This window comes from Taudactylus pleione, unplaced genomic scaffold (genome assembly GCF_031769625.1).
Source record: "Taudactylus pleione unplaced genomic scaffold, aTauple2 ptg000386l, whole genome shotgun sequence".
NCBI classification, from domain to species: Eukaryota; Metazoa; Chordata; class Amphibia; order Anura; family Myobatrachidae; genus Taudactylus; species Taudactylus pleione.
In genome coordinates this window covers 14,004,071-14,027,967 of record NW_028284787.1, presented here as the reverse complement: position 1 = coordinate 14,027,967, position 23,897 = coordinate 14,004,071, and the positions used below count along the sequence as shown (strand labels likewise).

The 23,897-nt window shown below is 42.0% G+C and overlaps 1 protein-coding gene across 7 annotated transcripts in view; it reads left to right on the top strand.

The window, feature by feature from the left end:
- The window catches only part of CTNND2 (catenin delta 2), a 708,944-nt gene that overhangs the window by 499,809 nt on the left and 185,238 nt on the right, over positions 1 to 23,897 (top strand). For all 7 annotated transcript variants that reach the window (XM_088445725.1, XM_088445723.1, XM_088445721.1 and 4 more), the window contains one exon: positions 11,788 to 11,973. In XM_088445725.1, coding sequence (XP_088301851.1) covers positions 11,788 to 11,973 — 186 coding nt within the window. The remainder of the gene's footprint in view (positions 1 to 11,787; positions 11,974 to 23,897) is intronic.

The following is a 23,897-nucleotide window of genomic DNA, read 5'->3' as shown; positions in this document are numbered from 1 at the left end:
CCGCTTGCTAGGATGCGTTCGCTCGTAGCTGGCCGATTTTCGCAATGTGCGCATGCATACGCATCGCAGTGCATGTGCGTGAACCGGTGCGAGAGATCAGAAAGCGTTCACTCGCTACGCATAGTCTGCCCAGCAGAGTGAGTGACAGGAGAAGCCGTTTGTGGGTGGTGACTGGGGCTAGCCACTAGAAAAACGGTGGGCATCTGCATACACAAAGCGATCACACGCCAAGACATAGTGGGCGAGCTAATGCCTTGCCGTGCGATCGCCTGCCTTCTCGAATTTGCATACGCATGGAGCAAGCAAACGCATCTTACGAGAGGGTCTGACGAGCAGCATTGAACCAGGCAGATTAGTGCATGGGATAATCATAGAGAGAGAGCTGTTGAAAAAAAAAAAGCGGGGGGATTTATTGGGTAATGGAAATAAATAAACAAAAACGAAAATATTTTTATTAATACTGTATATCATTTTCTCAAGTTGTTTTCTTATTTATATTAAATATATATATATAGATATAGCAATACAGACTGGCAGCACTCAGCAACTTTATTGAAAAGTCAGAATTTTATTTCCGATGTTTTGGGCCTCCGTCGGAAATGAAATTATGATAGTTATATGAAGACGCTGAGTGCAGCCAGTCTGTATTGCTTTACATGGAGGATTTCTCCTAGGAGGGCACCAGCGCAGGGAATATTTTATCAGGAGCGAGTGCTGGGAATCTGGAGGATTGGTATATATATATATATATATATATATATACAGTGTGCTCCTGGGATCAGAGTGTACCACAGTTGGAGATCAGTTGAATAAGTCCTTCTTAGGGACAACATTTAGTCAGGTGTCGATTTAATCATACATTTAATTTTTTTGGTCCTTCTTAGGGACAACAACACGTCAGGTGTCGATTGGATCATACACATAAATTATTTTGATCCTTCACAAAGATAATATTTCGGCAGTGCTATACTGGATAACTTTCAATTTGGATATATATACCTCTGAGGAAGTCCTAGTGGACGAAACGCGTTGGGTTGTGATTCTTTAATATGTCAGAAGGGAGAAACCCATCGTTTGCAAATCGTGCAGTAATTGTTTCTAACGATGTACGATGTGCGCTCCTGCTGGTCATTTGATCGTCTTCTCCATCGACTGAACATGCAGGTCAATTTCACTTGATTGCTTAGAAATCGTTTACACATCATTTACACATCGTTCACGCTGAACGATCAAACGATGAACCACTATCTGCCCACTATAGCTGAAAGCTCTCAATCACAGATTAAAACAATATAGTTTATTGTTAGATCGTTTGCAAATCTTTTGCAAATCTTTTGCAAATTGTTCAGAGTGGAAGATCATATTTCAAGGGAAACTTCAAGGGAAAATCGTTAAGAGGTTGGACAGGGATAAAATCGTCTAGTGGATGCAACCCATTAGATTTAGGATTGTTTAGTTTGTCCCATTACTTTTGGCCCCTTAAAAAGTGGGAGGCACATATAGAAACCGTTGTAATTCCTACACCATTCACCTGATTTGGATGTAATTACCCTCAAATTAAATCTGAAAGTCTGCAGTTAAAGCACATCTTGTTTGTTTCATTTCAAAGCCATTGTGGTGGTGAATAGAGGCCAAAATATGAAAATTCTGTCAATGTCCCAATATTTATGGACCTGACTGTATATATATATATACACACTTCGTGTGTATATATATATATATATATATATATATATACTGTATATATATATATATATATATATATATATATACTGTACAGCCTAATAGTCACTGGTGCACTCTGATTAGGATCCCGCACTGAGGTCCATTATGCACTCTGTAGCGGTGGCACTCAGTACAAAAATAAATCACTGAAGCAGGTAAGATATACCAATTTAGAAAAGGATCACATACACTGGATTAAAAGGTTCAAGCAGTTCCTTTATTCTTAGGCAGGTAGACAGCATCAGGTAAGCTTTGGACAGCATAAACTTCCCAGCATGGCAATTTACAGCTCAGTAGCAGGTTGGTAATACATCCATATGACTTCCTATCGTAACCCCACATCTCCCCAGCCTATCATCTGGGCAACTGGTTCACCATCGAAAGCATTGTGGAATTGCACTGACACAACTTTAAAGACAGATAACAGGTGCTGCTAATTAGCCTTGATTTGTGGCTTACAACTGATCCCAGGAAAACCTGCACTGGATCCCATTGCCATGCTGTTTATTGCTCCATCTCTGCACAAACCTGCTGCTCCACATTAACCTCATGTGAAAGCATGCTGTCCCTGTCACACTCCTTCCCCCTTTGCTTCGACCACCCTGGTATAGCTAAAACTTTTTCAGGCGACCTCTCTGCCTCACCCACCTCTATTTGCGTCATCCGTTCAGGAACACAATCTTCCACTCTAGAGCTCTCCTTGCACCCCCTCTTCCTTCCCTAGCTTGACCATACGGTTGCTTGGAGATTCTGGATCCACAAACCTTCTGGAAAGGGCATCAGTATTGAGGTGCTGTTTCTCTGGTCGATGCTGTTCCTCAAATTTGAATGGCTGTAAAGCCAAAAACCAGCGGGTCACCCGTGCATTCACCTCTTTGTTTGTGTGCCTCCACTGTAAGGGAAGCCGGAATTCTCACCCCAACAGATAATATTTTAGCGACTCTACTCCCCACTTAATCGCACAGTTGAGTACTTGCATTCTTTCTGGCTAAGATAGAGTATAGGTTTCTCTTCCCCATCTACAACCTGGGAAAGGACTGCTCCTAAGCCTGTCCCAGAGGTATCAGCCTGCAACACACACTGCTTCTTGAAGTGAGGAGCTAGCAAAACAACTCTTCACACAAAGCTCTTCTTAAATTCTGCCAAGCAGTCTCTGCTGACTTAGACCATATTATCTGGTCTGGAGAATGTTTCTTAAGGCTCTCAGTCAGTGGAGCCGCCCTAGTGCAAAATCACGTAGGAATCTGTGGTAATCACCCACCAGACCAAGGAATGTTCTAAGCTGTGATTTACATTTGGGTTTAAGTCAAGTGAGGACTGCTTCCACTTTACTGGGCTGAGGTTTAACCTGCCCTCTGCCTATGACATATCCCAAGTATTTCGCCTCCACTATTCCAATGGCACATTTCTCAGGGTTAGCGGTAAACCCATGTGCCCTTAAAGACTGTAACACTGCTTCTATCCTTGGAAGGTGCCACTCCCAGTCAGAGCTAAAGATGACAATGTCATCTAAATATGCAGCTGCATACTACCTGTGGGGCCAAAGCAACTTATTCATAGCCCTCTGGAAAAACTGCTGGGGCTCCATGCAAACCAAAAGGCAGCATTCTGTACTGGAACAAGCCCTCTGGGGGTAGAGAAGGCTGTTTTTGCTTTAACCACTTCAGTCAAAGGAATCTGCCAATACCCCTTTGTCAAATCAAGAGTGGTGAGATACTGGCTTTTTGCTAGATTCTCCACCAGCTCGTCAACCCGGGGCATAGGGTAGGAATCAAACTAAGAAACTTTATTTAACTTTGCAAAAGTCATTACAGCATCTTAAAGCCTTAAAGCCGTCGAAGGCTTAGGCACTAAGACAATGGGGTTATTCCTTTCACTGTTTGACTCCTCTATGACCCCTAAGTGCAGCATCTCCTCCACCTCTTGTTTTACCGCTGCCCGTTTTGCCTCAGGTATGCGATAGGGTCTCTGCTTTATTATCACCCCAGAGGAGTAACAATATCATGCTGTATGATTTGGGTCTTTCCCGGAATAGCAGAGAATACATCTTGGTTTCGTCCTACTAAGCTCACCACTTCCTGTTTTTGGCTAAGACTGAGGTACCTCAATGGATACCTGACAGTCTGGGGTTTTCTTTGCCACTAAAGAGGGCTGACTGGCACTTTCATTTCAAGGTTTTAATAGATTTACATGGTAAATTTGTGCCTCCTTTCTTCTACCCTCCTGTCGTACCCTGTAGTTTACAGGTCCCACTGCTTCTATGATCTCATAAGTGCCTCGCCATTGTGCATACAATTTGCTTTCAGTAGTAGGCACAAACATGAGTACCTTGTCTCCCAGTTTGAAATACCGGTCAACTGTGGTAATGCCGTAATTGAGTTTCTGACGCTGTTGAGCTCTGTCCATATTTTCGTTCAGTAGTGGGGCAATCTGCCTTAACCGGCCATACAATTGGGACATAAACTGAATGATATTAGAATCTTGGCATGACTGTTGCTCCCACCATTTAACACATCTAAAATCCCTCTAGGTTGCCTCCCATAGAGGAGTTCGAAGGGACTGAACCCCATGAAGGATTGGGGCACCTCTCAAACTGCAAACTGCAATAAGACAGGAGTAAATCCCAATCTTGCTTTTCTTGTGACACCACCCTCTTTACCATCTGTTTGAGGGTCTGGTTAAAGCGTTGTACTAGGCCCTCTGCAGGTTATAAACTGAGGTGGTAATACTATCTACCCTTAACAGTCAGCACAAATCTTTCATTAATTTAGATACAAAAGGGGTACCTTGATCCATCAGAACCTCTTTTGATATTCCCAGATGGGTAAATAGCATCAATAACTCCCGGGCAATAGTGCTAGATTTCGTATTACGTAGCGCTATGGCCTTCGGGTACCTTGTGGCATAATCTACTACCACTAATATGTATTGATGCCCACAAGCAGATTTTTCCACCTGCCCTACCAGATGCATACGAATTCTCTCAAAAGGTACAGAAATTACAGGGAGGGGAACCAAGGGTGCCCGAAACCCTTTCCGGGGTGCTGTCTTCTGACACACTGGACATTCCTGACAATATTTTTGTACTGTTGCATGAATGCTTAGCCAAAAGAATCTTAACTCAATACCCTGGAGAGTTTTCTCCTCCCCTAAATGGCCACCCCGCAGGTGTGTATCAGCCGCCCTCAACATCAACTGCTCGTTTTTCCAGGGAACCAACAATTGGTCTACTTTCTTACCCTGCAAATATGCTACACGATATAACAAATAATTTTTCAATGCAAATTATGATAAACCTTCTATTGGTAAAGCAGTGATTACTTTACCATTTACTTCTACAATATTTTCAAATGCGTTTATCAAGTTCCCATTATTCTGTTGGTCTTGGCCAAAGTCCTGTAAAGACTCTTCTTTGCTGATGAGAATCCACTATGCCTCGGTCTCACTCTCCTCCTGTTGCTCACTGGCTAAGCAGGGTGTTACTGCCACCAAACTTTGGGATACTGCAGAACTTGGCTCTTGGGACATCTCTGACATGGTCCATCTGCTGTCATCATGCCAAGTAACCACCTCTTGTAGTAACGGAAAGTCCTGACCTGGGATCAATGGGTAGCGTGGTCTGGCAGCTACTGCGGCTACCACCTTCAGAGATCGCCCTTTTATCACTTTCGGGAGCATGCTTTTACATCCCCATGTACACATATGATCTTTACCGGGGGTAGCAACTGATCAGTACCAGGTGGAACCAGGTTGGCAGAGATGATGGTTAATTTGCTACCAGTATCCACTAAGGCCCAGACCTCCCAGCCTTCTTCTTGCACCATCAAATGAAACAAGGTGGTTTCCAGCAGCCATGCTGACCACCGGTCGAGTTGTTTTTCCAGCACTGCAGTCCATTGGCTCACCCTGCTTTGGACAGTCTGGGCGCAAATGACTGGGCTCGCTGAAGTCAAAACACACAGTTGGAGGTGGGTGGTTCACTTTAAGAACTGAGACCTGGGTTCTGGGCTAAGGTACTGGCTGGAAACCCTGTTTGGCCTAACTCAATTTCCCAAGAGTCAGGTACCGTTCAATCACCACTGCTAACTAATGTTTGATGATCTGCTTGTAGGGCCCACTGTTGTACCACAAGATCGAATACTCATACAGCATGGTCCAAAGCCACCATCTCTATTATATGCTGAGCCAAGTTTTTCTCTGGCTGCAACCATGTCTTACTCAGACAGTCTCATTTGGCCAGCTGGACCCTTGGAGGCTCAGATGAGTTCAGCCGCCATTCCTGAAACTCCTGAGCTTTGCTGGGGCCTGTCACTCCAACCCTGTTGAGTATGGCCTTTTTCAGGTGAGGATAGGAGTTTGCCTCTGCCAGAGTCAAATCGACATATGCTCTCTGAGGTTCCCCTTGAGACAGTGAGCAAGACTGGCAGCCCACTCCTCCTCGGGCCATTTTAAATGTACAGCAGTATGCTCAAAGGTGCACAGAAAGGCTTCAACGTCATCAGATGGAGTAAGTTTCTGTAACACCTCTCGCTCAAGCCCGCCTTTCCTCATTTGAGTCTGTTGACCGTGAATCAAATTTTGCTGTCCTTGCACCTGTGCTTGCTGCGCTGCTGCTAGTTCAGCAAAACTTTTCAAAATCTCCTCCATTTCACACTGCTTTATCCCTTTATGGACAAACTTAGGAGGCTTTATAAATTCTCTTTGGTGTGCCAGTGTAAACTAGAGCAAATTAACACCATGCTATCTGCATACAGGTTTATCTCACTGGCTGCTTCACCATAGATAAACATACAAACAATATATTTAGCTAAAAGCCACAAGCATAAAAAAAACAACAATTTTGCACAAGCTGTGAAAACAACTGCCAGGTTGCTTAACTGTATTCTGGGGTCCATTTGCTGTGTAGCAGCAGCCAGAAATGTGTCCCTGTTCGGGCGCCAAATGTAGAAAGGATCACATACACTGGATTAAAAGGTTCAAGCAGTTCCTTTATTCTCAGGCAGGTAAACAGCATCAGGTAAGCTATGGACAGCATTAACTTCAGAGCATGGCAATTTACAGTTCACAAGCAGGGTTGTAATACATCCATATGACTTCCTTTTGTAACCCCAAGTCCCCCCAACCTATCATTCGGGTGACTGGTTCACCATCGGAAGCATTGTGGGTTTGCAGTGACACAAGTTTTTAGACAGATAACAGATGCTGCTATTCGTCAAGATCCATCGTCAACATTAAAGTTCTGAAATGTTGGTATAACTTACCTGCTTCAGTGACTTATTTTTGTACCGAGTGCCACCACTACAGAGTGTATAAATATATATATATATATATATATATATATATATATAGATAGATAGAGAGAAAGACGGCACTCGGATAATAAATTCCAAACACAGCTGAATAAAGTGTTTCAACGTTTCAAGACTGTTTTTTGTCTTGTCATCAGGATCGAAACGTTGAAACAATTTATCCAGCTGTATTTGGAATTTATTATCCAAGCGTCGTCTGCTGTTTTCTACACATTGGATCCTTAATACAGGGATATGTAGGACGGTACCGGTCTCTTGTTGTTTATGGAGTGGGAGTGCTGCCTATTGGAATCGATTATATATATTTGACGCTTGGCTGCAGGCTTAAATGCTTTGATCAAATCATGACAAAATCCCCTTGGTTTTATGTGCTACATATATAGATTTGCAGTATATTATTGTTAGCGCCAATAGCAAAAGTTTTTCAGTTATATATAGAAACAATGTCAGACGGCACTCGGAGGCTAGTGTAAACAATACCCTCACCAGAGGCATTTTATTAGGTGGGTCAGCATTTTGGGGTATTGTACCCCTTCCTATGTTGTCCTGAGGAAGGGGTACAATACCACGAAACGTTGACCCACCAAATAAAACCCCTCTGGTGAGGGTATTGTTTACACTAGCCTCCGAGTGCCACCTGACATTGTTTATATATATATATATATATATAAAATCGATTCCAATAGGCAGCTCTCCCACTACAAAAACAACAAGAGACCGGTACCCTCCTAGGTATCCCTGGGATTGTTTACACTAGCCCCCGAGTGCTACCTGACATTGTTTCAATATCGATTTGGGGGTGCTGTCCTCCACAGAAGGCACCGGAGCAAGTTGGGGCTGTATGCCCACCTACACTGCGTGGAGGAGTGCCGGAGCATTGGATTCTATATATATATATATATATATATATATATATGTATATATATATATATATATATATATATTGGCAATATCACCAGATGTGGCACTGGTGAGCAGCAGATTCTGTGTGGGGCAGGGGAGATCCACCCACACAGACTAGAAAAGCATTATGGGTGGATGCCTAATTGCTACCCTTTGCACAGAGCCCAGGTGGGGCTGGAGAAGTCATACAGTCCAGGGGGACTGCAGTCAGAGTGAAACAGGCTGGGTGGCCAGGGTCAGACCTGAAGGATGCAGGGAGATTTCTAAATTCTCTGACACAACCTCGTGGAGCTGTGGCAGCCAGCTAAGCCAGGTCAGAGCCTATGCTACCCTGCAGGAAGCAGGGCCGAGACTGACATTGTGAGTGGGCCAGAAGGCCAGTCCAGATCTGCATGTGGCAGAGGGGAGCTACTAAGATTTGGACATTTCATGTGAGAAATACTTTGCATTTACAGATTAGCTGTGTTCTGGTAGTAAGGGTCAAGAAGTAAGTTAGACACCCTAAACAGGGCCTAGGTTGTTTATTGTTTTGTGTTGTACCTGTTTTTTCCTGCTGGAAGCAAAGCACCACTTCATTTATTTTACCTGGAAAAGCTGCATGGGTCCTCATTTGAGCACTAAGCACTTCACCACAGACATCCGTCTACTGAGCTAAATACTCCAAGTCATCACAATATATATATATATATATATATATATCCTAGGATCAGGTCAGAGCTTAGCACAGGAGGGATTTAACTTCTCTGAAGTGCAAATTGATATAAGGATCATTCCTGTCCACTTATTACCAGGATCGGCCATAACTTTTTGGACTGAATCATTTACCCCTGATGACGTCCTAATGGACGAAACACGTAGGATTTTATCTTGGGAATTTATTGCCGTAAAGGAGAAAGGAGATACCTGCTTCAATAAGATCTTACCAGATGTGGGTAGCAGCAGGATTTATTTAAAATATGTTTATCTTCCATCCTATGGCAAATGGATCATTGTTGATGTAAGCAATTAAAGCTTCATTTATGTATTGTAAAATATTTTATAATAAATTACCTATTGGATATCTAATGTTAGGCCAATTGGCCATATTTCTGGGTGTTTTTTGGTGAGAGGGTCTTTTTTAGAACTGTCCGGAATATCTGTAAGAAGATTGCTAAAAGGAAAAGAACTGACTTACCTTTATCCAGCATTGAATTTAATTGTTGGGACTTTCCTAAATAGTTCCAGCATCGAATTGAAAGCTCCAGTTCTTCAGTTGAGGACTTTATGTGAATTAATGCGCCCTCGAAGTGTGTTATTTTGTTATATATAAAACACTCACTGTCCCAGCAAGGAAGAAGTAAAACATGAACCAGCACCCACGTTTAGATGAACAAAGATAGGTTTATTCACATGGTCCAAAGAAACAGAAAACAGCAGCAACTGTTTGCTCTATCTTTGCTCATCTAAACGTGAGTGCTGGTTATTTTTTACCTTTTCCTTGCTGGAAAAATTAGTGTTTATATAAATAAATTTAAATAAAATAATAGGTGCAGCAGTAGTTCACCTACACACCCCCGAACATTTTATATACTCAAGTCAGCACAGAACCCAACATATGGGTGAATTTCACTGGTTGCGATCTTACTGGTCACCTTGTCCTAAGGAATCTTTATACCATTATGTGAAAATATAAATTGGGATATTAGGAAAGACTAGATTAATTATATGTTTTATTGAAGTTTTAAACATACACTAGAAGCTGAACATAAAACCAAAATACTTCTTAATCTGCATCTAGATCAAATACATCAGTGATATCATGTCGTTTGCAGTACATGTGGCACTATGCTGGCATATATTTAGAGAGACAGAACCGTACATTATAGTAAACTAAAGGTTGTGTAATCTGTAGCCCAAGCATGGCATTACAAAATAAAATGATATTAAAACATTAGCACAAACACACTTTATTAGAAAATTCTGCAGGATTACCTTAGTAAATGCTTAAAAATATATTGTAGTTTGCCATAGTAATACTCGCATTTTTTTATAAGGGCCACAATTGTATATGCATATCATAGACACATATGTACCTGAAGACACAAATACACACTAATACCCACTAAAGATACACAAACAATAGGACATACAATATTTTTAAACACAAATTCACAGGATACTCACATTTTCCAACTTTACAGAGAACTATTCCAATAACTATTCCACAATAGGTCAATGTAGAAGTTACTTTTACTATTTTACTAGTCATTTTTTTTTACAGATAAACTCGAGAAGAACAAGGAAAAAAATTAATATTTTACAAATGTCTATTAATGTATTTTTTACATAATGTACTTATTATTCCCTATATATTTGATAGAATGCTCTATGAAACTTTGCAAGAGTCATTAGCATACTGTATAGGATATTTATGTGGTTTCCTGCGCTCCTTACCTTTGTCCTTTATGCATATAGGCCCTATTCTACTCCAGGTGAAAAGTCCGAAACTACGGTAAAATATCGCAAGTGATGGCATTTCTCCAGGCGGGAAAGTTTCCGCCGTATTCAATTGTTGCGACTTTTCGCCGGTGCGGAAAGTCAATACAATGTACCCGGCGAAAAAGTTTTGCTTCTGAATAGCCGTCGGAAAAAAAGTGCAGAATTGTGGTTTTAGGGTGCAAAGGTGCGTAAGCCACTCTGCATCCTTTGGACAGACCCCCAAAGGATAACTGCGTCAAAAAACAAAGAAAAAAAAGAGCAACACCCCAAAAAAGCACTTTGAAAATGGGGGTGATAAAGTACAAAATGGGGGTATACACGAAAAAACTAGTGAAATAGACTTTTGGGGGGGTCTGATAGTATGGTTCTAGGTGTTTTTTTTTTTTTAATTGCAGGTGTTTTCTGAAGGTGCATTTTTTGCAGCACTTGAAACTTGACTTCAGCGATTTTTAACAATGCTTGTACCTATTTTCAAGTACCCCAAATTTGACAGCAATACTTATTTTCCCCCCAAAAAACCTGATTAATGCTGTTCTTTACCACTTGTGCAAAGCCACTATTTTGGAGCATTTGACAGCACTTAAATACACCAAATAGCTTCAGTAGGGCTAATCAGGGACATCTACATTGATCCCCAATGTTAGTGCATCTTTTGGGGGGTGTCAGGCTGATTTCCCCAATTCTGCCAACACTTTTCGCCTGTTAGAGTTTCGCCGGGACGTGTTTTCGCATCCTTTGGAATTCAATACGGCGAATAGCAGGGGCGCGCACAATAAGTTTCTACGGCTAAAACACGCAAAGTCAGCAAAAAGTGCAGCATGTGAAAAAGTATCGCGGGTGCGAAACTAATTGAATACAGCCCATAGTGTGGTGGTTAGGGGTGTATAGGGTTGGTTTGTTGTGTCTCTTTTTATGTGAATCCTGGTGCTGCCTTTAACACCGATGGTCTTTCCTATACCATCCAAATAATACTAACAAAGATTGTGTGTGTAAATGGCGCACAGAGGAATGATATGCACTAGGGGTGAGCGGGTTCGGTTCTACTCGGTTCCGTTCGGATTGAAAAACCGAATCTTATTGGTTATCCAAAACTCGTGACAGCTGATACCCAATAAGATTAGGTTTTTAAATCCGAACGGAACCGAGTCGAACCGAATCCGCTCACCCCTAATATGCACTATAAGGAAAAATTATCGTTTATTTAAGAATATGTTTAAAAATATAAAAATGGATGTATACAGCATATTGGATGTTGATTTACTGGGGGATCCTTTATATGTCATTTCAGTTAACAGTGATCTCATATTTGGAGAAAATGTTTAACTATTTTTAAATGTTTTCTTTATTAATCAACATTTATTTCTTCTCAAAGACCGTTGAAAACTGTGTGTGCATATTGAGGAATCTTTCCTACCGGCTAGCTGCAGAAACTTCTCAGGGACAGCAGATGGGAACTGATGAACTTGATGGATTGCTTTGTAGTGAAAACAACAGCAAAGATACTGAAAGTTCAGGATGCTGGGGCAAAAAGAAGAAGAAAAAGAAATCTCTAGATCAGGTAATACACACACATACACATATAATATTTAGCGTTATTCTATTCCAAACTCTCTAGTCTATTTTGTAGTCCAACAATTTTGATCAAAGTTATGACACTGTGAATCACAACATGCTGTTAGGCAGACTTTGATGTCCAGACATTGAAACACATGCTCAAATGTTGTTTCACACTTATTTACTGTATCAGGAAGTTCCCAAATTGCTATCTCTAGCTCAAACTCTCACCACCAAGATGTTACCTGTGTTCCTTATTCATAACTGACCTACAGTATCAACAGTTTGTGATTATGTCTGCATCCCTTTGAGTGTATATTATACTATCTGGTACATGCATCATTTTGGTGGAACATTGGATAACTAAAAAAAAATTATTGTTTTTGAACTGTACAATAGTATGCATATGTGAATGAAATCCTAATCTTGCAAAGTGTATTAGAAGCATATCATCTCATTAGAGCAAACTCAAATATAGTATGGTCTAAGATCAGTATCTGATTTTAAATATTTGAGATTATGGGGCATATTCAAATTAGGTGCGAAAAGTCCCGCTGATGAGGTTTACGACATCATCGCTGGATTTCAATGCGGAAAAGTATCGCGTCCGTCACCGCTTATCCCAATATTCAATTTGAAATTGGCGAAAACGGGACCTGGCGAAATGCAAACAAGCGAAAAGTACTGTCAGATTTGGGTAAATCAGCCTGGCAACCCCATAGTCTGATTGAAGATGAAAGTATAAGTATTTTTCAAACTGCAATAGAGAAATAGGAAACAACAGATAACTCCTTAGTGAATGGTTTGTATCTGCTGTCAGACTTGTGCACTAGTGTACTGAACATTTGATTAGAGAACACCATACATTTGTGAAGTACTGAAGGAGCAATAAACAGGTTTCTACTGTTGATTTAATCTCTCATAGGATGACCATGTTGTTGAGCAGAGCAGGGATCCACCCAGAGATTTTTAAACAGCGAGAGCGCCGTTGAAAATGAAGTGAAATTAAGTACCTGTTAGATTTCGGATATCGGGGCATATTCAAATCCAGGCAAAAAGTACCGTACTTTTCGCATGCCGGACTTTTCACCGACATCGCTGGTTTTCAATGCGAAAATGTATCGCGCGCTTGCCCGCTTTACCCCGTATTCATTTTCAATTACAAATCGCAAAAAATGGGACCCAATGAAACTATAACATGCGAAAAGTACTGTCAGTTTTTGGGAAATCAGGCAGACACCCCCTAAAAGATGCACTGATATTGGGGATCACTATAGGTACCCCCGAATAGCCCTGCTAAAAGTATTTGGGGAACTTAAATTATCTCAATAGCTGCTATTTTGCATCTTTGCATAAATGGTGAAGAATAACATTTAGCAGTTTTTTTTGAGAAAATAAGTAGTTCCAGCAAATTTGGGGTACCTAAAAAGTGGTGCTAGCATATTTTTACGTTGCTAAAGTGAAGTTTTAAAAATAGTGAAAAATCCACCTGCCGCAAGCACCTGCAAGGTGTTTTTTTTACACCTTGGGCATACTTGGGGGACCCCCCTGGAGTCTATTTCACTAGTTTTTAAGTTTGTCCCCCAACTTTGGACTTCTTCGCCCCCAAAACGAAAGTACTTTTTTGGAGTGATCTAAAGTTTTTTTTTTATGCAGTTTACCTTTGAGGGACTGTTCCAAGGCCGCAGGGGGGTTCCCGCAACTTTGCACCCCAAAACCCCAATGCTGCACTTTTTTTCGCCTGCTTTCATAGGCGATTCTTTTCCGCTGGATACTATGCGCAGACTTTTCGCACAGGCGAAAGGTCTTTGGAACTGAATACGGAGAAAAGGGTGAAATGACTGCACAGATGAAAACTTTTCGCTGAACAGCGCTTATCGCAGCTAATTGAATATGCCCCTATGTCTTCATCATAATCTAACATCCAAAATATATTCCATCTTGCCCTATAGAAACATGTGTTGCCTATCTGCTGTCATTGTAAAAATGCCATTTATAAATGTATGCAAGAGCCTCTCAAATTCATCTTAACAAATGTTTTATAACTCAATTTGCCATTTGAATTACTGTGTAATACCAAAATAGATAATTGTGACATGCTATGAGATCATAGCTGGCTGGCTAGCCGGCCGTGGAGTTTAGATGTAAATTTTACTTGGTCTGTTTGTCCTCAAAATACTTTCTGGAGGAGTTACCCAATTACTCAAATAGACTTCATATCCCTGCATTTACCAGCACTTACCATCAAGAGTTACTTCCAGGAGCCTGCTAATGGTTCCTAAGTGCAATAAGTAATCTATAAACTCTGCCGTCTTCTACTCGTCTGTCCAGTTTTGAAACATCCTATTAGAGTGATGTATCCAGGACATACTTGAATCATACTTGCCGACATTCAGCTCCCTCCTTCCGGGAGGGAGCTGAATGCCTGCATTGTGTGGGGGGTGTGGCCAGGCTATGATGCCGTTTTGGGGGCCACGATGACGCGATCGTGCGGTCACGACCCCGGCCCCGCCCCCTCTTCAAAATGCCGGAAAAAAGGCATTGTGAAGCAGGGGGCGGAGCCACGATGACGCGATTCAGCGCGAATCGCGTCATCGGGCCCCCCGCCAGCGGGGGGTTTTACTATTAGTCTGGGGGGGTAGGCGGCAGCCGGGAGGCTTGCCTGCCTTTCCGGGGGGTCGGGAGCGGCACCCGATATTCGGGAGGCTCCCGACCAAATCGGGAGGGTAGGCAAGCATGACTTGAATAGATTATTTTTATTGTATTTCTTCCTGTTAACTGCTTTATAATAAACAGTTACTGCAGTGGTTCCCAAACTTTTTTGAATCACGGCGCCCTAGTGCATCAGAATTATTTTCACGGCACCCCTAAGCCAAAAGTTTGTTATTGAGAAATTCAGAAAATAATGTAGTGAAGTAGTAAATTGTGCTTACTTGTCATCCTTAGGTTAATTTACGTTGTGGGTGACAGGTTTGCGCTTCTGTTTGTCCACATATTTACATTACGTAAATAATTTTATTTGGTGCTGGACCACCAACCTGAGGCACTCATGCTAGTGTCCTGAGGCACCCCAGGGTGCCGCGAAACACAGTTTGGGAACCACTGGTTTAGCCACGTCCGCCTGACCTTCCGTGCAATCTAAAAGAACAACTTCCAGTTTTGGGTAGGGTAATTATTGATGATTATATAAAATTAAATTCTGGCTTATCAAATCTGCAATAAAAAACATTCAACTCATATGCCAATTTGCGGCTCATAGTAACATGGCTAGGTGATTTCTTATAGCTTGTGATAGTCTGCATGCCTCTCCACACTGACACAGGATCATTTGCCGAAAAATAATTTAGCAGCTAGTCAGTAAAACATTTCTTAGCAGCCCTGATCTCCCTGATATAAAAATAAATAAATAATAATTGCTCAATGGTACCTCCATAGTCAGTATGGGTCCTATATAAAAAAAAATATTATAATGGCAGGGTAAATATCCGGCCTAACTTATATTATATTAGACATTTGCAAGTGAACTCCTAGGGGGTACATTTACTAACATTCATGTTGGTCTGTTTTTGCATGTACAGGAGTATTTAGCCATTTTTTCAAACATGGAAATTAACTATGGCAAAAACAAGAGTATATTATTATTTATTTTACAGGTGAACATGGGAGTTTTTGTACTTAAAATGCGGCCACAAATACCAATACAAATGAATACACCATCGTCTGAAAACGGCAGTACTTTCAATAGACAGGAATACAAAACGGGACTTTACCAAGAATTGTGATTATAATAATGGGTGTACTCTAAGCAAACACAATTTAAAAATAGAAGTGTCAAATAGGTCCCTTCCTGAGCAGCATATTTAATAACTTTCAAAGACACAAGCAGCCTGCACGTATCTAACTGATATGTGCAGGCTGCTTGTTCGGGAGGGAAACATGGGGATTAAACACAGTTAAAAACGATCACATACACCATCGGGAAACATGATCCTGACAAACACGGGAGCTTGGTAAATGGCCAAATTTCTTTTTAAAAAAACCTCCCGATTCTGATCGTTCCTACCCGTGTTTAAAAACGAACAGACATGAGCAGGACACGACTGTTAGTAAATTTACCTCCTATACTCAGCACTGTGGCATAGTTGTTAGCATTGCTGCCCGACAGTGCTAAGTTCTCAGGTTTCATTCCCACCAACGGCCTATTTGTGTGGAGTATGTGTGTACTCAATAGTCTTGTGTGGGTTTCCTCTGGTACTCTGGTTTCTTTTCACATAAATCCCCCAAAATACTGACTTCTGAGAAAAATGGACTGTTGTGTGCTGTATGTGTGTGATAAAGCATTTAGACTACAAAATAGGACGATTCCGCACTGAGGGGCTGATTCAACGTGCAGTGCTGATGGCAGATTCCCGATGGTCAGCAATCCACGCATGCGCCAGACCCATGTGCAGTATGGGTCTGCGTGATCACACGCAGTTCGACAGCAGACTGTAAGTGATTGACAGTAAGTGATAGACAGCTGCTTTTGAGCGGCTTCGCAAATCTGTCCTGTGCTGAATCAGGCCCTGAGACCTAAATAAATCTTTTTTGTATTTTGAATGTGATAGAGTGAACCAACAGGGCGGATCCCACATAAGAATCTGTGTTGATGGTATGTATAATTTTAAAATGTAATTTTTTCTCTTTGATTTGTAACAAGTAATTTAGACTGTAAGCTTCAGTGGAACGGTATACAATCGGGAAGCTGGCTGCCTTAATACCGGCAGCCGGCTTCCCGACTGTCATATCCCGGTGAGGGTGAAATGCCGGGCACCTATATCTAGATGCCTGTCATTTCACTGACGCCGGTAGACAGGCGCCCGGCATGCCGTTTGAAGGGATGCCGGGTGCCGCGTGCGGACACCCCCCCGGGAGGGTTAGGGTTAGGCTATGGGGAGCGAGGGTTAGGCACCCTCGGGGGGGACTTAGGGTTAGGCAACCCCCGGGGGACTTAGGTTTAGGCAGCGGGGAAGGGGGGGATTAGGGTTAGGCACTTGGGGGGGGAGGTTAGGGTTAGGCACCCCTAAGGAGGGTTAGGGGGGTTAGGTTAGGTTAATAGATACTTACCTTAGGACGATCGGGATTTCCAGCGCTGTCGGGCTTCTGCTGCCGGGCTCTGCTGGATTGTCGGGCTGCCGCTGCTGGAATTCGAACTCCCGGCCATGCGGCAGCTGGGGTATCATACAGATTCCAGTGGAACAGGAACTGAGCTGAATGATTACATAGAATCGCAACTTAGAATCGCAACTTGTATTCAATTAGACACGAAAAGCCGTTTTCCGCGAAAAAGTATCGCGGATGACATCATTTCGCCAGGAGGAAACTTATTGCTGTATTCAATTCCAAATAGTTTTCGCATACGCAAAAATGCAATGCAATGTAATAGGCGAAATTGATTCGCCTATGAATAGGTGGTGAAAAAAAGTGCAGAATTGCGGTTTTGGGGTGCAAACGTAGGGAAACCACTCAGCACCCTTGGGACAGCCCCCAAAGCATAACTGCGTCCAAAAATTCCTAAACAAAATTGAAGAACACCCCAAAATATTACTTTGAAAAAGGGGGCGAAAAAGTACAAAGTTGGGGTACAAACGTAAAAACTAGCGAAATAAGCTTTTGGGGGGTTTGCAAGTATGGGGGAGGTGTTTTTTTGATCGCAGGTACGAGCTGAGTGTGCGTTTTTAAGTTTTTTTTAAAACATCACTTTTGTGATTTTTAGATATGCTTGCACCCATTTTCATGTACCCCAAATTTGATGGGACTAGTTATTTTCTAAAAAAAAAAACCTGGTAAATGCTATTCTTCACCACTTGTGCAAAGATGCTAATTACCAGCTATTGAGAGCATTTAAGTACCCCAAATAGCTTCAGTAGGGCTATTCGGGGGCATCTACATTCATCCCCGATGTTAGTGCATCTTTTGGGCGGTGTCAGGCTGATATCCCCAAATCTGACAGCACTTTTCGCCTGTTTGCGTTTCGGGTCCCGTTCTCACGTCCTTTGGAATTGAATAGGGTGACTAGCAATAAGTTTCTGCGTCCAAAACACGCGATGTAGGTGGAAACTAGAAATTATCGCGTCTAATTGAATATGGCCCTAATGGTGGGTACACACTGGGCGATATTACTGAGCGACTGCACGATTACGACATCGTAATCGTGCAATCGCTCAGTAATCGTGCACAAATCGTGCACTTTTATGTCTGAAACGACCAGCGATGCGCACTCCCACTGGTCGTTTCCGACATTGTCCATCGCCTGAACATGCAGCACAATCTGACGATGTCGTCAGGTTGCTGCATGTTCGGGAATGGGGGACGAGAGCCCGGCGCTGAACGATATCGTTAATGATATCGTTCAGCGGGTGTGCTCAATGTCATGAACAACATTGAACACACCCTGCCGGGGACACACTAGACGATATCGCTCAGGGAGCATATATTTTAGTATGTATGCACCATAAGTTCACCAAAGATGTCTCACTCTGCATATATGTCCTATTGGGAGAAAGGTGTATATAAAGAATTATCATTAATAATTTACTAGTATTCAAAAAGTGTTTCTCAGATCAAGAATTTGCTTTAATTACCGTATATACTCGAGTATAAGCCGAGTTTTTCAGCACATTTTTTGTGCTGAAAAAGCACCCCCTCGGCTTATACTCGAGTGAAGTGTGTAGCGCTGACCGGACGGAGTTCGCTCAGCGCTATACAGCACAAACACACAGCCGCCGGAGCCGGCAGCTGTGTGTTTGTTGTAATCAGCAGCCGATGAGAGTCTGTCAGACTCTCATCGGCTGCTGCTGTTCCCACTGCGGGAGCCATCTTCCGGCTCCCGCAGTGGGTGATGGAAGAGACGTCATGAGTAATGACGTCTCTCCCATGCAAAGCGGCCGGAGGAGCTGTTAGCGGCGGGACCAGGAGTGGGGGTTTCAGGTAAGTGTTTTTTTTTTTTTTTTTTTTTATTACATCTCTCTACTGGAGGGGACTACTGGGGGCACTACCAGAGGGGGATTACTGCAGGGGGCACTACCAGCTGCTGCATTTCCCACCCTAGGCTTATACTCGAGTCAATACGTTTTCCCAGTTTTTTGTGGTAAAAGTAGGTACCTCGGCTTATATTCGGGTCGACTTATACTCGAGTATATACGGTAACTTAAAAAATGTGCTACAAGAGGGTTTCTGTTTCCTTCTCTGCACTGTCTAAAATGTATTGGGTTTACCTAGCATTTAGAATTCTTAGTTTGACCACCCTCAACAATTAAAATAGGCACTAGTTTTTATAAACTGTATGTGGTGGACATGCACAAAAAATAACACACTTATGGGATAATGAATTCAAGGTACTTAAATAATTTCACTCCTGCCCAGTTAACAATAATACTTGATCCTTCCTTTTGTGAAAGATGCAGAAAATACTATATGAAACAAACCATTTAAAAAATAAAACCTGTGTGTGTAACCCTGGTTAAGGGTTAAAGGAAATACACATTATATATGAGGTGATGTCATTTAAATAAATACATACATTTAAAAAGGCATATACAATATAATTCATAAATGTACACTTCCCTGAGGTGGAATATGTTTTATTCTGTATTGGAGTGTATATTGAAATGTTTTGTGTATACAGATACATGTATGTACAATTTATGAAGTAAAAATATATGTATGAACCTGTGAACTACAACTCATGTGGTAAATGTTGTTAAAAACTGTGTATTGTAGCTCATGATATATACATATATATTTCATGTATTTGCCTTATGTATGAGGTCATTTTAATTTATGTGTATGCTTGTATATTTCATGTTTTTAGATATACTGTAGATTTATGTGGTCCTTTTTTCTCTTTGGTGAGGATGTGCCCCAGTGTATGGGATACATAGAAGGAGCGGAGTGATTTAGTTGAGAGTGATTAGGTTCATTTCAAGGAAAGAAGGGCAGGAATAGAGAGGGGTATAAAAGGAGCTGCCAGCAGACTGACAGGGAGTCTGCTGGTCCCTTCCCTGAGTGCTCACTCCCCCTGTATCCTCTGCGGGTGGTGGGTGTAGCTGAAGAGGGAGCCATCTAGCGGAGCTAGGGATGGGCAGATTGATTCATTGTACTGAGTTGAGCCACATGGCTCAACTCAGTGGTGTGTCTTGAGACAGTGTCTCATGACACAGCTCTTTAGAGCTGTAGGAAGCAGAGGTGCCGGCGACTCTGAGTGAGTCGCTGACAGCTCCGCCCCCTGCAGCCCAGCACTACATCTCAAGGTTCTGCACTGACTCTCCCGAGTCAGTGCACTCCCGCTAGCCCTGGCAGTAGCAGTACGACTCAGAGTGAGTCACTGACAGCTCCACCCCCTACACTGCTGATCTGACTCAGTGCAGAAGTATGATGAGGTCGGAGCTGCCACTCAGTCTGGCTCTGGCTTCTCTGGCTCTGACAGAGAGGCTAGGGAGGTGGGTGTCTCGACACACCAAACACTGAGTTACTCGAATCATTCGAACATCTGAATGATTTGAGTCATTGTGTTGAGACACTCACTCACTAGCCATCTCTAAGCAGAGCCAGCGAGTCAGAAGAAGGAGCTGGGGGAGTTTCATACAGAGGGGTCTATTTACTAAGCAGTGTTAGGAGACAGAGTGAAAAGTGATATGAAAGTGATAAGGTGCCAGCCAATCAGCTCCCAACTGTCATTTTTCAAACACAGCCTGTGAGATGACAGTTGGGAGTTGATTGGCTGGCACCTTATCACTTTCATATCACTTTTCACTCTGTCTCCTAACACTGCTTAGTAAATAGACCCCAGAGACATTTAAATTAAGGCTGGGTACACACTAAATAGATATATCTGCAGATGATGGTTGTTCGTACACACTGGACAACCATCATCTGTGTTCAGTGTGTAGGAGGGGACGGGTCCGCCGCCCTTCCTGCAGCTGCCGCTGCATGTGTACGAGCGGTCTGCAGACCGCCCGTACACACTTGCCAATGTACAGATATGTCTGCAGATATATCTGTCCATCGGCTGTGCAGCACAGCCAATGCGATATGTCTGTGAACAACGTTGTTCACAGACATATCGCAGGTACACACCCACCGACGGGCAGCAGATATATTGACTGATCAATTGATCGGCCAATATTCCTGTCAGTGTGTGCCTAGCTTTATGCTTAGAAATAGCCAAAGGATATATTGGAGTCATAATTCAGTATTATTACATTGGTTAAGCTGTTATTCCTATGGTGGAGTCCATATCACAGACACTACAAGATACTGTTTCTTTTAGCTGCCCTAAACCAAACAAAAGTATTCTTATCTGTTATGCACTTGGATACATTACAGTATAGTAAGCCTAATTAACTCTTTATAGCTGCAGTCAAAGAACAGGAGGCTCTATAGTCTAGGCCAGTGGTTCCCAAACTTTTTTGAACCACAGCGCCCTAGAGTATCAGCATTGTTTTCATGGCACCCCTAAGCCAAAAGTTTGTTATTGAGAAATTCCGAAAAAATTTAGTAAAGTGAAGTAAATTGTGCTTACCCGTCATCCTTAGGTTCAGTTATGTGCTGGTGGACAGGTTTGACCTTCTGTTTGTCCACATATTTACATTACATTGACCATAAATAATTTGATTTGGTGCTGGACCGCCAACCTGAGGCACCCCTGCAAGTGTTCCAGGACACCCCATGTGCTAAGGCGCACAGTTTGGGAACCACTGGTCTAGGCTCTGGGTTTTTTTTTACTCTTGCTAATTCTTTTTTCTGGGAAGTCATAACATATACTTTTGCAGTCTCTCCCTAGAATATGACAGTGATTACTATAAACTGTAAAATTGTACACTACTGCATATGCTCTGCAATGCTTAAACATTTAGCAGCAGGAGCATCCAGGTAACCATATATTTTATATTTTTAGACTGCACACCCTGAATATAAATAATGGGAGGTGCTACCTGTTGAGACTAATGTTGCAGACACAAAAAGGAGAAATTACAAGTGCACAATTCCAACTAATTACATACTGTATATTATACATTTTACAATAACATTTTGCAATAAATAGAGGTTTTAGCATAATTATAGCCAAGGCTATGGGCCTACCCACACGTCAAGGTAACCTCTTAGGGTAGGTCTCTAACATACTGGGATTAAAGTCCAGGGCACGAGGCACCTCCAAACCAGCCCAGCTGAGCTACCCCAGGGCATCACTCTAATGAGAAAGGTGAAGTGTAAAAGAGTGTTAGATAGATAGGAGCAGCTACTGCATATGTTAGAAGTGAGGTGAAAAACAGATTTGTAAAACTGTTACATATATAATAAACAAATGATAAAGGTGCTAAAAGTGCAAAAAAGGAAAAAATGTGTAATAATGCAATGCCCTGAAGCAGCCCATATATTTATGCTGTTGGAGTGTTAAGCACATTAACATTACAGAAGACTTTGGGAGTCATGCTGTACTGTAAGGGGTAAATTTACTAAAGTGAGAGTTTTTAGAATATAGTTTTAGAAGAGATGTTGCCCATAGAAACCAATCAGATTCTACTTAACATTTAACTAGCACCTTCTAGAAGATAATAGCTAGCATCTGATTGGTTGCTATGGGCAACATCTCTTTTAAAACTCACTTCTAAAAACTCTCACTTTAGTAAATTTACCCCTAAGAGTAGTGAGCTAAATATAGTCGGTCACTAAATATTTTTGGAATTAAATCTGTCATTAATGACCTGTGTTACGCTTTCGTTCAGTTAATTTCTCATATAGTAATGTATAAATTTGTGTACTTTACATTTCCAAGCAACGTTGTAATGTATGAATGAAGTCATTGGTTCACTTCTCTATAAAAGTGACTAAATCCCTTAAAAGTGAGTGTGTAGTTAACCGAGAAAATGGTATGAAGCAGCAGAGATCAAAGATCCTAAGTTTGAAAGGATTTTATTAAACAAAGGATACTGTGCATATAACTCAGAGCAATACATACTATACTGATGTAATAGGCTTTTCCCAAGTAGGCCCATACTGACTACCAATACTTGACATACTTGCCTACATTTTTTATCTCCTTGCCGGGAGAACCTGGGGAGGAGAAAGATTGGGTCATGATGGGGGGCGGGCCTGGTGTCTTGCATCATTAAGCCCTGCCCCCTTTGTGGAAGACTGCTGCAATTGGCGTAAATTTACATAAGGGGCGAGGCTAAATGAAGCAATTCATGCAGAATCGCGTCATTAAGCCCCACCACCTACACAGGGATCCGCGATCACCGCGGAAGTTCTCGCCATTCTGCCCACTTCACTAGGAGAAGTGCCTACCCTTTCGGGGGTGCGGGGGGTTACCCGAAAAATCTGCCCGTGGGAGGGTAGGCATGTATGATACTCGAGTGAACGTAACGTGCAGTTAAGGATGGGTACATCCTAGACATCAAGGAGATTAGTAACCTAAGATCCCTTTAGAGGTTAAAGGGACGTTACATGTTCAAGTGTTTAGTCGCTAAATCTTGGAGGCAGTTGGAGCGACACCACTAATGTGTTCTTAAAAATGTTATCTGGTACACATTGAGAAGATCAAGTTCCACCTCCATGGACAAAGATAATTCCTTGGTGTTAATTTGGAATCCATGGCTAATTTGAGATAAATAACCCCTATTATTCATCATGAAGAACTTGTCCTATTATTGTGCATTAACATTATTTCACCAAAACATTAATTCATTATATTTCTGAATTATCATGCAACCCTCTTACACCCTTTATTTACTGTTTTCCTTGTTCTCCACTACCCTAATTAATAATTAATCAATTATTTTACAAGGCTTAGCCAATCTCAGATAAGTAGCCCCTTGCCAGGGGTACTAGAAGGGGTTATTTACATCATCTTGCAAGGCCATGATGAAGTAGATCGCCTCTATGGTA